We start from the raw sequence: 16,986 nt of genomic DNA, 5'->3' as shown, positions 1-16,986 counted from the left end.
GGGCAGCTCCAGTTTCCCTGCCCCGAGCTGAGCTGGAACCCGGGACCTGGGGCCGGTGTCAAACCCAGGCGCCGTCCTCGCTCTCGAAAGCGCTCAGCGTGCTGCAAACAAGCACGGAAGTCACGAGTGGGCCTTTAACCAGAGCGCCTTCGAGGCCATTTCCAAATTCTTTCCTTGCCCATGCACTCTCCTCCTGACCACCCTGCCCCGGCAGCTTGCCGACGTTGTCGTCGGCCTGGCGCTGCCCCCTGCCCTCCGCGTCCCCTCCCGCCCGCATGCCAGCTGCTTACTGCGGGCCATCGCCGACGTGCCCGCTTTCCCAGCTCCCGGGATGAATGCGCGTCGCTCGGGCCGCAGCTTTCCTCCTATTTCGGATATTTCCCCCAGGCCCGGCCCAGAAGTGGCACAGCGGGCTCACAGGGGCTGGCCACGTTTCGTGGCTGAGGTTTGGTTTGTTTCACGTGGCGCTGGAAGGACCGGGAGGCTGGCCTCTCAGGAAGGCCGGGCGGCCGGGCAGGGGACAGCCGGGGGCTCTGGGTGACGACGCGGGGCCCATGTGGGCGTCCCAGCCCTTCCGAGCAGCCTGGGTGCTCCGCTCACCGCCGCTGCCGCCCACGGCCGAGCCACAGTCTGCTGCGCAGTTGGTCTGTGTAGAGGCCGTGTGTCCGGGCGGCTGTGTGTCCCTGGGGCAGAGGGGGCTGCACTGGAGCCTGGAGACGAGGCTTTGCATCCTGGGCGTGCAGAAAAGTCCCTGCAGGTTTTGGTTTGGGCGCACAAACCCCTGGACCTCCCTAGCCGCCAGCAAAATGGGCGCGGTAATGCCAGCCTTACCTGGCATGCCCCAGGGCTTGGAGGGGAGGGCGTGAGCTTTTGTGCCAGGATGGTGCCAGGTGAAGGTGACACCAGGGGGGCCGGACCACCGGGGCCCCACCCTCGCGAAACTGAGGTCTTGCCAGGTAACAGTGCATCTGCCAGGGGACGTTGTGGATGAGAGCAGGGACAGGTGTTTCCTGCAGGGGGATCTGCATGTGCAAAGGCTTGGAGGCATGAGGTAGCACGGTTGTGAGGGTGGACAGAGAGCCATGCCTGCACAGGCACACGGCTGTGCCTCCGGACAGACACCAGCTCTGTGCCCGCCTGGGCACACCTGCCACAGGCTGGGGCCTCGGCAGTGCGTGTTCCGTGGGGTTTCTCCCCATCGCCTGTGCCCGCTCCAGTGGCTCTTCTTGGTTTGCGCCGAGGCCGGGCTCTGCACCCCAGCTCTGGTGAAATCTCCCTGCACGTACCCCCAGTGCCTGACCGGGGACAAGCCTGGGCGTGGCGTCAGCGTTGCCCCTGCTGCAGGAATTGCAGCCCTGCCAGCTCGGGCCGCTCCGGGCCTCGGCCTTGTCCTCCCGGACGGGTGACGACGCCCGTCTCCCGGGGTCGGTGCAGGTCTAAAGGGGTAGGGCCGACGCTCCCCCCGCCGGTCCCTGCCCTGTGTTCTGGCCGCCCCCATCTGGGCCCTCGTCCCTGCCGTCGCGTCCCCCGGAGGAGTCAGATCCCCTGCCAGAGCCCGAGCGCTGACTCGGGGCGCGTAGGAGAGTGACGCCCCTGACGCCGCGGCCCGGCTGCCCCTGCTCTTTGTTCACATCGAATCGTGCCGCAGCGGAGCTTTCCGGGCGCGCCAGCCCCTCAGCGAGGGGTGCTCAGTATGTGTGCGTGCTAGATGGCGGAGAGGGTGGGGGCCTTGGAGTGGGCAGAGCGGGGTTGTCCCCCCACAGCGGGCTCTGTGTTCTTGGCACACTGCTCGCCCTCTCTGGGCCTCAGTTTCCCCAACTGTTACGGTGACAGTAACCTTCCTTACCGTAGAAGTGTTGCTGGGAGGGGGCGAGGAGGCCTCTGGCACAGCACATCGTGGGCGCCTGCGCACTGGCTCCTGGGAGAAGCGGGGGCGTGACCGCGCCTCCCCCTGGCATGGCGGTGCTTCGCCACCTGTGGGGCTGGCCGGCCCCCTGCCTGGAGGCCCTCTTCCATCCCAGGAACCTGACAGGTGCCTTCCCTTCCTTGGAAACCCAGCCCTGGCTCATGCCTCCTCCAGGGAGCCTTCCCTGCTTTGCTCGTCTTGCACCCAGACTCCCCTTGGGCCCTGGTCACCCTCTTGTTCCAGTGGCCAGTTCAGGCCAGGGCCTCGGGGGTGCGGACCAGGCGCGCGGTGCGTGTCCCCCAGTGTCCACGGAGGGTCCAGAGGACAATCGCCCACAAAGTGCCTGCTCTGTAGAGGAGCAGTTTACCCACCCAGCAAAGCCTCTGGGCTCGTTTCTTTATTTTTGGTGGAAAATACCCAACTTCACTTGGCAGGCTTCCCAGTGTTCGTAGTTAGCCATGCAGAACGTCTCCTCCAAAGCGGCTTACCCGCCTAAGCTACTTAGCAAGCCTTGTAAAGGCGTCCGGTGAGGCCTCGACTTACCATGGAGATGGGGCAGGAAAAAAGACGCTTCCTTCCCCACCCTTCCCGGGGTGTGGAGAAGCCTGTGAGACTCCCATCCTGCCTGCTTCCTGGCTGCGTGAGCTTGGGCAGGTGGCTTAGCCTCTCTGAGCCTCAGTTTCCCCACCTGTGAAATGGGGCCGATGGTGCCATGGGGGATTCTGGGAAAGGATGCCAGGGAAGGGGCGGGCCTTGTGTGTGACCATTTCACCTGCTCTCGGTGACCGTCACCTAGGAGCTCTGTCACCATGTCTAGAATGAGGGGGGTCCGCAGAGCCATAAACGGTGCCCCAAGACTCCCCGGCCTGAGCGACCCTGCAGCGAACTCCCGGAACTTCCCAGACTGGCACCAGTCACAGAGAGGATCGTAATTAGGACGCGCTCAAAGGCTGCTGGGTCAGCACTGCGCGTTTCCGCGTGTGGCCGAGGGCAAGGACCGTCTGCTGTTTTCTTAAACGGCAAGCACTCAAGTGCCGCAGCTGGCTTCCCCAGCACGTCAGGCTGAACAAAGCTGTGATTATGAGGTATGAAAGTCGTAACGACCAGTGGAAGAAAACCCGGCTTCTTTCAGAGACAGCTCCGGCTTTCAGTCAACAGCAAACCTGAATAGCCGCCTCCGAGGGCCGCAGGGACAGCGCTGGGCAGATGGCCGCAAACTCTGCGTCTTCGTAAGGTGCCGCCTGGAGCTTCAGGCTACAGCTGCTTTGAGGTCCCTCCTGTTGCTTTCAACTTTGTCACTGGGTCTCTGTATTTTTTCAGGTGACAGAATTCCTTGGGGACTTTGATTATTCATGCAGTGGATTTTATTGAGCAACTACTCTGTGCTGGGCGTACAGTGGGGCATGGAGCAGAGCTGGCTCCTGCCTCGTGGAGGTTACAGGCCTGCTGGGAAAGGCAGGCGTTGGTGAAGCCGTGGCCATGACCTACCACCGAGTGGCTGTGTGGTGACACGGGAGCACGTAGGAAAAGAGAACTGCCCCGAGCTTAGAGCCTGCCCGCCTCCTCGCGGTCGCCGGGACAGGGTAGCGCGGTGGTGGGGGAGGGGGTTGAGCCTGCCAGTGACTCAGACCCAGACTCTCACAGCCGCAAGAAGCAGGGAAGAAGCTCGTCTGGGGTTTGGTTTTGTGTTGACACAAGATGCCTGGTCTGCCCTTCAGAGAAGAGGGGCCTTGGCTGTGACGTGAGAACCGAGGAACGCGTGACGGGACGCACTTGAAATCCACAAGGAAGAGGCCTGGGCGATGCTGCATTCCTCCTCCTTGGGGCCACCACACGTGTATCAGCCGGGGGTCTCCCGAGGGGCAGAACGGACCGGAGGTGCACGTATCACGAGACGCTGCGGGAGCCGGCTCATGGCAGTGGCATCGGCGGGTCCACATTCTGCGGGCGAGCTGCAACTTGGGAACTCCAAAGAAGGTTTCGACAAATTCCCCAGGAGAAGCTGGCCGGCTGAAGTAGGCGTAGAAATTCTTTCTGACGGCTGAAATCCTCAGTTCCCCTCTACTATCTTGAGCTGATTGGATGAGAGCCCTCTCATTGCTGAGGGCGATCTCTTGTTGATAGTAGAGGCAATCAGCCATAGATGCCATCAACTGCCTAATGATTTAAATCCTCAAAATACCCCCGCAGTACTGGCCAGTGCCTGCCCAAACGACGGGATGCTATCACCAAGCCACGCCCTTAACCATCACAGCACCCGGCGCTCCGACCATCTTTTTCAAGGGCTTTCCCGCTGGCGTCCGCAGACCTCTGGGCTGGGGAGAGGGAAGGGCCGGCGGTGAATGTGCAGGGACTCCCAGCGCAGATGCACGCAGATGCAGCTTTCCTAAGGCCACTGGAGCAAACGAAATAGAGGTTTACGCCTTGGGACCTGGTGCTGTGATTACAGATTCTGGCAAGCAGTTGACAGTTGTCTTTCGTGATGGAAACCAGAAGGCAGAGCTTGTGCTTAGCAAATGTGATTTGCTCAGTTCATTAGAATAGTTCAAATCATGGGTCTGTGGCTGGAGGCATAACAAACGGTGTGCTTGGGGAAACTGGGACCCAGTGACTAAACTCTTCTTGTTTAACCAGGAGCTGAGCCTCTGGAGGTCCTACCAGATGGGTCCTAGTTCTCTGGAGAGCGATGCTCCAATGCAGAGAAAGGAAGTGAGCTGGTTAAAGGCTCCTCTGAGGGCAGAGTGGGGAGCAGGACTTGCTGGGCGGGGGGAGGGTGAGGTCAGCGGGTTCTTGGGGCAATCGCACGGGAAGGTTTGACTCCCCCCTGAAAAGTGTGGGGGCAGTGGGCCCCAGGGTGGCAGCTACCATTCAGGGCAGGTCACGGTGTGCAGGAGACGGTGGGCCAAGGGGTCGCCAGGCTACCCCGGCGTGGCGCTGGGGTCCTCTGGCCCCTGCTCGGCCCAGCCCCCCTTGGGCCCCGGGCAGACCCCGTGACCGGGAGGGCGGCCGGGGCACCTTGACCGCTGGAATTCCACCCGGCCGGGGTCTCTTAAACGCAGCTGTCTTTTTCTACCAACACGATTCCTTGCGGAGCCAAACCGAGGTTCGTTTTCAAATGGCTTTTTTTGCCTCAAGTGCGTTTTCGCTGAATCCCAGGGGTTGTTTTTCCTCTCTCCACCGTTAAGGAGAGTCCTACGGCCGGAAACCGGAAACTGACGAGATGAACGAGGTGGAGACGGCTCCGGTTCCTGAGGAAAGCCACGTCTGGGTGCGGCCCAGGGTGGACCGCCCCGCGACGCCCCGGAAGGCGCCGGCGGTCAGCTACATGAGTGAGTGGGCGCCGCCCCTGGGTGGGCGCGGGGGGCCGGTGGGTCGAGAGGGGTCCAGGTGGCACACAGCTGGCACAGGGCGGGGTGTCGGTCGCTCAAGTGCCACCCTAGGGCATCTTGGAAAATAAAGTCATTCCAAGCAGCAGGTTACAGGGGGTGCTCCTGGGGGTGCCCCTCCCCACCCCGGCAGGCATCTGAAGGGTGGACACTCCCCTGTCCTTTCAAAGGGGACTGGGGTGGGACGTGCGCCCCTTGTGCAAGGCCGTGGGGCAGCTCCCGTGTGCTCCTGCCCCACCCACGGGCCCTGAGACCTCGGGCCGGCTGCCTGGCTCTTTGGGACTCGGTTTGCTCAGCCCTGAAGAGGGGGCCGGAGGGCCTGCGCAGGGATGCGGCGAGGCGAGCTTGCAGGACCGCGGTCCCCCGTCAGCCGAGGCCGCCCCCGGCGCCCCGTGCCCGGTGCCTTCCCGCCGCCCGGCGCTGAGGGTCCCCCTGCCCCCCACCCCACCCCCTCACCTTCTAAGGGGCCTTCTGCCTGCCCTCCTTCCAATGGTCCCCAAGCAAGCTTTACTGGAGGCTTAGGGCTGGGACCGGATCAGGTGGAGGCTCTGTCCTCCCCTAAGCCTCAAAGTGCAAAACCAGCCCCCCCCACCCGGGGCAGGGGCACAGCCTGTGCTCACCCTTCGCTCTCATCCTCCTCCAAAACGCTCTTCTTTTTCAAACTTCTTCCCGTGTCCCCGTCGTTCTCTTCTCTTGTGCTTTCCATGATCTTCTTAACTTTCTGTTATTATTTTTTAAAAGATTTATTTTTATTTATTTGTTTATTTTATTTATTTGTTGTGCTCCCTGTCTGTTCTCTGTGTCCATTCGCTGTGTGTTTTCTGTGTCTGCTCATCTTCTCTTTAGGATGCACAGGGAACCGAACTCAGGACCTCCCAGGTGGGAGAGAGGCGCTCGATCACTGGAGCCACCTCCGCTCCCTGCTTTATTGTGTCTCTTGTGTTTCCTCTTTGTGTCTCCTTGTTGTGTCATCTCGTTGCATCAGCTCGCCGCTCCAGCCCGTCATGCCAGCCTATCACACCAGCTCTCTGTCTTGCTCATCTCTAGGAGGGAACTGAACCTGAGACCTACCATGTGGTAGACGGGGGCCCAAGTGCTTGAGCCACATCCGCCTCCCTTTCTACTGACTTTTAATCATTCTGTAGTTTTCTCTGACCAGGAGATATGCAGATGCTCTGTTCTATCCACAGGTTCAAAATAGTTCCTGTGAACAATACGAAATGATAACATACATCATTTTCCAAACAGTACCCTGAGATTCTGTGTCCCTCTGAAATAAACAAAAACATCAAACTTGGCAAAAATCTTCTTGGCTGGGGGCGGGGGGAGGCTCGGGTGAGCATGGCTGCACCCCAGGCCTGGGTCTGCTAAAGCGTCCCCCCTTCCCTCTCGTACGTCGTCCCTCCAGAAACCCTCTGTAGCTGGCGCCCTCTGCGTGGGGCTGCACGTCCCCAGGCTTGGTACGAGATGCCACTCGGCCCTCACACAACCCTCTAGAGACCCCCATATTCAAATGGGGAGACTGGGCCTCAGAGAGGGGAAGCGACTTGTCCGGGGTCACACAGCTGCTAACTGGGGCACCTGGGGTTGGAACCCCACAGCTGAGGCCTGCGGTGTTGTGGAATGTCCCGCTCTCCCCGTGGTGAGCATTCCAGAAGGCCTCGGGTCCCCAGCACGTCCCCCCGGTGGGTTTCTGGCTGTGATGTATTTTCCCACCTTTCTCTCCTAGCCCAGGTCATCAGGTGTGACACCAAGATGAAGGACAAGTGCAAGGGGTCCACGTGCAACAGGTAAGGTCTCGGCCGGACCCCGTCTTGCTGCTGCTCTTGGGGTCCTTTGAAGTGCCCGCTGGGGGGTTGTGATCCGTCGACTGCAACCCCAACCAAGCTGGGTGGAAAACACGGGAAAACGGTCTTCTCTCCCTTCCACACAAAAGGTGCTCCCGGCTTCACGGGGGGCCAAGTCGGTTTGCACCTGCCGTGGGTTCGGCCGGCCAGGCCCACCTGCGCTCCCTCGGCCTCCGCTTAGCAAGGGCGTGGCGCGGGGACCGTCGCTCCCGCCGTCCTCCAGCAGGGCCACGCGGCCTCAGCGCTCCTGACACCTGGGCTGGCTGACCGGCCGGTGGGGGCTGTTGTGTGCGTCGTGGGGCGCCGAGCAGCATCTCCCCACTAGATGACCGCAAATGTCTCCAGCCTTCGCCAAATGACACCAGAGTCACCCTCAGCCGAGCCCCACTGCCTTCGAGGGCCGAACCGCTTTTCCAGGAGGCGCGGCCTCCCTGCGGCAGACCTCACGGGCTAGCCCTGCGGTGCCTGCCCGGCCCGCGCCGCGACGTGGCTGACTCTCAGAAGAAAGGAACACACCCCAGCGACTGGCCTGCAGCATCTGCCAGTGCCCAGGGTGTAAGCGTGTGCGTCCCGGCCCACTTCAAGCCACGCACAGTGGCACTGCCAGCTTGCAGAGTTCCCGAATGTCTAACAAGCCGTGCATGCCAGCAGGAAGGAGCTGGCCCAGCACAGCCCTGGCTGTACATGAGCATCGTCTGGGGAGGGGCTTTTAAAAGGTCCCCACTCCAGGGCCCTGCACCCAGAGCTGCTGATTTAGTCTGGGAGGGGGTTCCAGCATCACCCCCTCCCCAGGTAGTTCTAACAGGCCCCCAGGGCTGCCAGTTCGAACCTGAGAACCTAGCAGAATCAGGTTGTGGGAAGTGGTTAGGTCGTCCATCTACCACATGGGAGGTCCGCGGTTCAAACCCCGGGCCTCCTTGACCCATGTGGAGCTGGCCCACGTGCAGTGCTGATGCGCGCAAGGAGTGCCGTGCCACGCAGGGGTGTCCCCCACGTAGGGGAGCCCCACGCACAAGGAGTGCACCCGTAAGGAGAGCCGCCCAGTGCGAAAGAAAGTGCAGCCTGCCCAGGAATGGTGCCGCCCACACGGAGAGCTGACACAACAAGATGACACAACAAAAAGAAACACAGATTCCCGTGCCACTGACAACAACAGAAGCGGACAAAGAAACAAGACGCAGCAAACAGACACAGAGAACAGACAACGGGGCGGGGGGGATTAAATAAATAAATCTTTAAGGGAAAAAAAAAAAGAAGAACCCACAGCGAATGGACACAGAGATGGACACAGAGAGCAGACAACTGGGGTGGGGGGAAGGGGAGAGAAAGAAATAAAAAATAAATCTTAAAAAAAAAAGACCATGTGTGCTGTAAGCATGACACCTGACCACATGTGTAAAGAGCACATGTGCTGTAAACATGACGCCTGACCTGAGAATGTGCTCGGGGACAGCCACCTTCCACGACTACATGAAGGACATCGGGGTACAGGGTGGCCCCGGGTTTCGTTCACGGCACGCCTAATGAGCGTTCGGGGCTGGGGAGATTGGGAGGAGGGCGTGTTTGCTGGCACTGCCGTGGCTGGCGACAGCCCCCCAGCCTGCTGTGGAGCAGAGCGCTGGGCCCCTCCGGGCGAACGAGCGTCCAAGCGTCCCCTCTGCTGAAGGAACCAGTCCAGCTGGCGGAATCTCTTCGTATTGTCCGCTCGGGTGTTGCAGATGCCTGCCACCAGGGAGTTTGGTTTTGGCAGCACGGCTGCTGCGTTGCTCTTTGGCAGCCAACGGCCAACAGGTGCGCCGCCTCGGACAGAGCCTCAGGTTCATGGTGGGGGGCCCGGGCCGTTCCCCGCCTTCCTGGGAATTCTGGCGTCCGCTCCTCTCAAGCTGGATCGAGGTGTTTAAAAGCACACGTTGGGAAGGGAAGGTGCCAGGTCCCGCCTCACACACCATGGGGATTTGTAGTTTGGCTTGCAGGAGCACCTGCCCTCCAGCTTCGGCAGGTGCGCTGTGAAATAGGCTGTGAACCTCCCGGGATGTGCGATGAGAATGTTCAGGGGGCCCCTACGCCACCCCTGGGAAGCCGGCGTTAGCTCGCCACGTACTGCAAAAGTGGGACCAGTTGCCTGAGGGTAAGATGAGCAGGACGTGGCCACGCTCGGCGGTGGGTGACTGTGCCCAGACTTCTCGGTCCCCTTGCACGGGGTCGAGGGACACGCTCAAGACTCTGTACCGGGGATTGGGAAGAAAGCAGACAGCGCCTGGCAGTGTCCACGCCACAGCTGAACAGGCCCGTGACTTTCTCTGGGGAGCTCAGGGGTTGCCTCCCGCGATGCCGTGCCTCCTACTCTAAGCTCCTGAGCTCGTCCCTCCCGTACCGGGTGGAGGGAAGTCAGCAAGCACCGGCAGCCCCTCTCCTCAGACGGCAGCGAGACAGGTTCAGAGCTGGGGCGGGGGGGATGTGCCCCGTGCCATGTGAGGGTGGAGGCGCCAAGGGGTGGCGCGGCTGCAAGCCCAGGATCACCGAAGATAGCTGGAAGAGGCCGGAGGCAGGTGCTGCCTGCAGGTTTCCGAGGAAGCCTGGCTTTGCCGCCAGCCTCATTGCAGGTTTATTGCTTCAGAATTGAAGGGCAATAAATAAGTGTTGTTTTAAAAATCAACTAACTTGTGGGACTTTGTTGTGGCAGCTGAGCAAACTAAGACATAGTCCATCGTTAGATTTTATCCTACTATGAAATCCTTGCAATTCAATGGAAAATGCGTCTTCTTGCAACTTGCACTGACTGTCGTTGGACTGCGTGTATGCCAGCGTGGGTGTTTGAAGCTGCTGGTATCTCTTCTGCCAGCTGTTTTTCATGTTTTGCCCTAGACGTCGGGCTTAAGCACGTGGGAACAGCCTGTGAGGAGGGCAAGGTGAACGTGTGGTTGTGTTCACGTGGACCTGGAGAAAGTAGAACACAGTCGATTCTAAGTAAACGAAGCCTTTTTATATTTAATCACTGGAAGTACGGAAGGAAAAAACCGACGAATTCGTGGTGAGATCTAATCGGCATGCTTAATGCTGAAAATGATTTTATCTCATCTCCCGCAGGTATCAGTGTCCAGCTGGCTGTGTGAGCAACAGGGCGAAGATTTTTGGAACTCTCTTCTATGAAAGCGTAAGTACGGCCCGTATTTCTTTACGTGGCTAGTGTGGCGTCCCGTAGTGTGTGTTTTTAAAAGGTCAGTGGTTTTCGTATGAAAAGGTGTTCTTTCCGCTTCTTAGTGAACCCTCCCGCTGGGAGAGCTGATCCGTGCGTCAAGGGCGCAAACTCACGAAGGCGTTGTCGGGAAACCAGGGCTGCCCCGCGCCGGGATCAGCCTCGCCTTTGGACTCTGGGGTTACATGCTCCGCTGCTCGGGGAGAAAGGGCCGCTTGTCCCTGTTGTTATTTGTAAAGCCACCCGGATGAGTGGTTGCAGATAAGCCACGGAGGGACAAAGCCGCGGTTACAGAGGTGTGGGGGCCGCGGTGGGGCCAGCCCCCGCCGTCCTCTCGGCTGCAGGCGGGTTGAACCCCTGACTGTTTCCGAGAATGACTAATGGCCCACGGGGTCCTGCAGAAGACGCTGACCCTCCTCCCTTCCCCCGCAGTCGTCCAGCATCTGCCGAGCCGCCATTCACTACGGGGTCATCGACGACAGGGGCGGGCTGGTGGACATCGTCCGCAACGGACGGGTGCCCTTCTTCGTGAAGTCGACGCGGCATGGCGTGGAGTCGCTGAGGTTAGTGCTCCGTGGCCAGGGCCACTTCCAACTTTTTTTTTCTGGTTGTGAAAGTATTGTCAAAATGTTGAAGATTGCCGAAAAATATAAAGCACGGGAAAAAAGAAATATACCCTTAATTCCCTAGTTCAGAAACGGGCCCCGCGGTCCTCGTAGCCTGTCGCACCCTTGCGGGTTTATTTCTGCGCGTGTGTGCTTTCAGTTTGGTGGAGGATCCCGCTCTTTTTCTCCTTCCTAGTGCCCTAGAACTCTTTAGATGCGTCACCGAAGGCGGCCGATGGATAATACCCATGAGTGTCTAGACTCGTTCCTCCCTAGCACGTGTCCTTACTTCTGGGACAGTGAGATTGTCACTTCTAAACATGCGTCCCTTCTGGCGAGGCGAGGGTTTCCACGTGCCGGGGGACGCGGGCAGGCCGGCCTCGCCGCTCTGCCTTCCTGCATCGTGGTGGACGAGGCCGCGGGGAGCCTCACGGGTCAGAGCTCTCGAGCGCCCTCGTCTGGGTTTCCTGTGAGCTCGGAAGGGCTGGTGGGTGGGGGCTGGTGGACCTCCCTGGGGGCTTGGGTCAGACCGGCCAGACCCCGCACTCACCTGACGTGGGACGTTGGACCAGTTGCTGCCCCTCCTCTGGTCAGCAGCGCCCGTGCCCGACGTCCAGGAGGTCTGCACGGGGACAGGGAGTTAATTGCTAAAAAATGGCAACACCCCACGGTGGTCAGAGCAGAGCTGTTTCCCCAAGTCCTCAGGCTGCCCCCTCACCCCACGCAGAAGCTTCTGCCCCCTTCTGGAAACCGGTGCCTGGCACGGCGGGGGGCGCTGGGGACCCTGCCCCAGCTCACAACCGGTAGCCAGCCTCTGGACTGGCCCGAGCCGGGGCCATCGTGGGTCCTGAGTGCTTGGAGCATCGCTGCTCATAGACCTTTTTCCTTGGGATCTACTTGTTCTCTGGGATATGGGCCTACAAGGGAAGTTCAGGGGGACACCCCACGCCCACCCCGCGTAAAATGCCCCACCCAGGGCTGGCACAAGGAAAACACTGAACAAAACCTGCTGTGACCGTTTCAAAGTGGCACATCCTGTCCGAAGCATGAGATCACTCAGAACGTTTCAAACACCAGAGGCTTACTTCCCCTTCAGGAAAGCCTACCTGTTCAGCTCATGCTTCTGCTCTTGTCGTGGACTTGGCACGCAGGGGTGCTAGTTAACAAAGAGGAAGGAGACTGAACGAAAACCTTGAGAAGCCTCGCTGAGCTACAGGCGTGGGGCTGCAGCGCCGGCTGGGAAAGCTTAGAAGCAGCGACGGCCAAGAACGCGTGTCTGCGCTGGTGGGCCGCTCGTGCGGGAGGCACTTCCGGTCCTGCCAACGGCCACCTTTGCAGAGCATGGGGTCTCTTCATGAGTCATTCAGGGGCCTGTGTCCTAAGAGCCTTCCGGCTGATGGGAAACAACTAGAAACATGTCACGTTGAGGCTGTGAATAAAATAAGTACAGGAGCGAGGAGACGCTGTCAGGAGCCATTCGGTGGTGGTGACGCGTCTCTCGTCTTTGCTTTACAGCAAATACAAGTCTTCCAGCTCCTTCACAGTGTCGACAGTAAAAGGTAAGCTGGCCTTTTATGTGACCATAATGCACGGGCTGTATTGGATTTCTCTGGGAAGTTCACCCCTTTAGCTACTGGTTTCAAGTCCCCGTGCCAGCATCGGGAAGGGGAGCCTTTCCAAGAGCTTCCCAAGGAGGCTGTTTCTTTACCCAGTTTCTGAACTTAGTCTTGGCCCTCGACTGCTGAGCTTGAAACACGGACTCAGGCTCCCAGCAGAGTGTGGGAATCTAACCGCCGGGTCTGGGTGGTCCCTGGGTTGTGTCAGGGTGTCTGTCTGCTGATGGGGTTACCTGGCACACGGAGCTGGGGAGGAGCCTGAGGCCTCAGGCTCAGCAGAAGGAAGCAGGGCTCGAGAGATTAGAAACGTCTGCCTCGCAGGAGAGGGAGACCTGGGTGGGCATGGCTGTGTCTGCCAGCTCCGGCCTCACTTCTATTAAATATATTGCGTAGAGTGTGCTCATCTGGGGGAGCGAGCTGTGGCCAGAAGGGGAGGCAGGGGCTGATTGCATCACCTCAGGCAGGCAGGGACGCAGCGGCCCTGGGCCCAGCACTCCCAGGACTGTGCCCACTGACCGCCTCTTTCCTTTGGGAAAGCAAGCCCTGGCATTCGCCCCAGCAACAAGAATATCTGGTCAGATGTCTTTATGAACATCTGTAATACATCACCTATTACAAAAATAATACCTGTTTATTCTGGGTCTTTTTAAAAATACAGAGGGGGAAAAAGACAAATTTTACCACTGTGAATATTTGGGGGCTATCTTACAACTGTTTTTTTCCTGTGCATTAAAAGTATATATGTTATTAGCGTTTACTTGATCTACCTTTAAAATTGAAATGGAATTAGTTTATGAACAGTTTAGTCACCTGATTTCTTTCCCAAATAACATTGTGTCAGGAATATACTTCTGTGCCTTTAAACGGTCTTCCGACTTGTACTTTAAATGACCTCCACAGTACTCTGTTGTGTAGCTACAGTAAGCCAACTCCCACTGTTGGAGAGGTGGGGAGAGCCATGAACGGCTGGCTGGGTAGCAAACTATGCCAGTGGGCCAAGTCCAGGCTGCCGCTAGTTTTTGTAAATGAGGTTTTATTGTACACAGCCACGCTCATTCACTTATGCGTTGTCTGCTTTGTGCGACAATGACAGAGCTGAGTAGTCACGACAAAAACCGGGTGGCCCACAAAGCCGAAAACATTTACTTTCTGGTCCATTAAGAAAAAGTTGCCAACTCCTGGACTAGAGGAAGAAACGCTATCGGTTACCACGAGTGGCCAGTTAGATACCTGTTTTCTTACATCTGTTTTTTAAACACAACATTTGACCTTCAAGAAGAGTCCCCTGTCCTTGGCAGGGATGAACGGGCGGTGAGTGGAAGTGGGTGGGAGGTGGGAGGGGGAAGGAGCTCTAGGCTGGGAGCCCCAAAGTGGAATCTCACCATGGGGTGCGAGGGCTCGAGGGGCTCGCTTAGGCCTTCTGAGCCTCAGTTTCCTCATCTACGTGATTAGAATAATGCCTGTCCTGAGGATGGAGTGGGATGAAGAAGGGACAGGCTGTAAAAGCAAAAAGCCAAATTCAAATAGGAAGCCCCTTGTCCAGGGAAGAAGCCCTGGGGGCCCTGGGTGAACCCCAGGAGCCTGGCACATGACACCTGCAGGGTTCTAGCCCCAGCTTTGCTCAAGTGTCCGGGGAGCCCGCCGGAGGCTGTGGCCCATTGCGCAGGTGGGCGGCACTGCCCCTCACCCGGCGTGTCTGTTCACAGAGCAGGACCTGGATTGCTACACCACCGTTGCTCAACTCTGTCCGTTTGAGAAGCCGGGGACTCACTGCCCGAGGTAAGGCAGGGGCTGGGGGGACCGCTGCCAAAGCTGGGTGGGCTCGGGGTCTCCACGAGGGGCCACTGCCGCTCACGGTGGGCCTGGCTTCCCACACGCGCCAAGAGAGAAGACGCTCTGCTGGGGGTGTCACCTCATGGTGGAGCAGGCACAGCCGTGGTCCTGGGCTGTGGCCCCCAGGCATGCACCCCAGCAGACGGCCGCTGCGTGCTCACAGGCGAGGACACGACGCCTCTCCTTAGACCAGTGGCTCGCAGCTCTGGCTGCACGCTGGAATCACTTGGGGAGCATCAAACCACCCCCACCCCCTGTAGTTAAACCTGATATAGGAATTCATTCCCTAGAAGCCTCTCGGTGATTCCAGTGGGCAGCTAGGACCCAGAATCTTGCTGAGAGAACTTAAAAGAGAAATTGACTTTGTCCCACCGGAAATTCCTGTGACTCACCTGAGAGAATCTTTTTGTTTACATAGACTTCATTGCTTCTGCACGCTTTTCCAACCCCTCGGGCCTCAAGATTTGTCCCTTAGGTCCGTGTGAGACTTTGAAAGCTGGGTTTGGCTTGTCCTCTTTCAGTTAGCGCATGGTTTCTTGGACCAGAAACCGTAACATTGCCTATGGGTCGTATCAGGAATCATTTTGTTGTTGATTTTGAAGAACAATTTGCATGCCATAAAATCCACCAATTTTAAGTAGATGATTTGGTGTGTTTGACAAAAGTAACTACCAGAAATTGTGATACAGAATGTTTTCATCACCCCAAAAAGTTTCCTTGTAGTCAGTCCCTCTCCCCCCACCCCTACCCAAACCCTTTGAATCAGTCATCTAAAGGGGTGATGATGCAAAATATCAGAAATCTGTTGGCTTTTATGAGGGCTATTTATTTGGGGTAGACGCTTACAGTTACCAGACCATAAAGCATAAGTTACTTCCCTCACCAAAGTCTCTTGCCACATGTTGGAGCAAGGTGGCTGCTAGTGTCTGCCAGGGTACAGCCTTCCTCTTCCTCTTTTTGGAATTTCATATAAATGGAGCTATCACAGCGTGGAGATGTCTGCATCTGGCTTCTCCTGCTCAGCACAAAGCTTTTGAGCTTCATCTGCATGCCCAGGGGACCAGTGGCTGCTTCTTTGTGCTGCTGAGTAGAGTTCTATTCTGTGGATAACAAGAACCAGGTTTTATGTGCACCTGCCAAGACCTTCTCAGTGGACTGATTCTTGGCAGGTGATGCATCACGCTAAAAAAGAAAGGGTAGCCTGGTGACATTTGTCTCTAAAGTATCTCTTAGATCATCTTGGATAGGGGAAAAAGAAAACTTTCTCCTTATCTGAATTGGCAGAGGGGCCTCCTTTGATTGAACAGGTTGTTAAGGCCCTTGGAATTACCCAATTGTCATGGAGAAATTTCTCAGCCTGCATAGAATACATCATAAATAAAGTTGCATTCAAGCAAAGCAAGCGTTCTGCCTTACCTCCACTGTCAAATTAGAAACACAGTGGATTTCCCTGGTACCCTACTTTGGAAAGTTCCCGGGATATAGATGGCCAACTGCGAGTCTGGGTGATGTAGCAGGCATCCCGTGGGCCCTTAACCTGGGCCCGGAGGCTTCTGGAATCTTTTAGGGAATGGCTGACCTTAAAAAGGTAGGTGGAAGCCCTGCGACCTGAGCAGAGGGCTGAGCTCTGGGAGGACGCCTCTGCCAGGGAGAGGAGGCTGGGCCGGCTTGCCCCGGGGCTGTGTGCCTGGCTCCCGCGGCCGACGCCTCCACGGTGCTGGTGCCCCTTGAACGTTCAAGTGGGGCAATGACCTTTCAGTGATTTTCCTGAATGTTAAAGAGAGGCAGAAGGAAATAACTTCAGAAGATACGACCAAAGGAAAGGAAAACTTGACATGGTACAAGTGTCCAATATGGAAGTTTCTGATGTGTCATTCCAGAAGTAGGAACATTCCTAGGCTCCCAAATCCACCTTAAAAAATTCACACACATGCCCAGCCAGCACTCTTTTCTCTCCTCGCCCCTCTCCCACCACAGGACTGCCCTCCTTCCCCTCCGGGAACCCTGCCTGTCTCAGAGCCGATGGCTGCCAGCCGCCATCTTGGTCTCTTGATCCCTGGGCTCTAGCCCCTGGTGTCCAGTTCCAGATAAACACAAAAGACCCTTTCTTGATGTAAAGCTCGTGTTTTCCCCTGGTGTGAACCTCTCAAACCTTCTAGGGGCCACCCGTTTCTGGTTTGGGGCGCTCTGCTCATCCTCTCTGGTGGTTTGGCAGGGCTGTGCTAACTGATGAAGCGGGTGATCTAACCTCTGGCTCGGGGTATCAGGGCCCCCTCCCGGGAATATTCTGTGACTCACTGAGGTGAGGCCCCTCCACCCCTTCCTCCCCCACACTAGGAAGTGGCCTTTAAAAAAGTCTATTGATCATAATCTCCTTAACGTACCCCATCAGCGTGAGCTGGCCAACACCCGAGAACGGGCCGCACCATGTTGCACAATTCCATGCTTTCCTCTCTTAGATTCTTATTCCCTCCTACCTTTTGGTTTGTGTGTTTTTGTATGGGGTTTTTACAATTCAATGTGCATTGTTTAAGAAAAGGAAAATATCTTTACCACTAGGGTGGGAGATAAACATTTTTTTCTTTTAGAGTAAAGCT

General features: G+C 57.6%; 1 protein-coding gene across 1 annotated transcript in view; it reads left to right on the top strand.

Annotated features, from left to right (window-relative positions):
- The window catches only part of CRISPLD2 (cysteine rich secretory protein LCCL domain containing 2), a 77,839-nt gene that overhangs the window by 33,209 nt on the left and 27,644 nt on the right, over positions 1-16,986 (top strand). The window contains exons 7-12 of the mRNA XM_058279636.2: positions 5,092-5,235; positions 7,022-7,082; positions 10,227-10,293; positions 10,768-10,898; positions 12,456-12,499; positions 14,263-14,335. Coding sequence (XP_058135619.1) covers positions 5,092-5,235; positions 7,022-7,082; positions 10,227-10,293; positions 10,768-10,898; positions 12,456-12,499; positions 14,263-14,335 — 520 coding nt within the window. The remainder of the gene's footprint in view (positions 1-5,091; positions 5,236-7,021; positions 7,083-10,226; positions 10,294-10,767; positions 10,899-12,455; positions 12,500-14,262; positions 14,336-16,986) is intronic.

This window comes from Dasypus novemcinctus, chromosome 18 (assembly GCF_030445035.2).
Source record: "Dasypus novemcinctus isolate mDasNov1 chromosome 18, mDasNov1.1.hap2, whole genome shotgun sequence".
NCBI lineage: Eukaryota > Metazoa > Chordata > Mammalia > Cingulata > Dasypodidae > Dasypus > Dasypus novemcinctus.
This window is presented reverse-complemented; position numbering and strand designations above follow the sequence as displayed.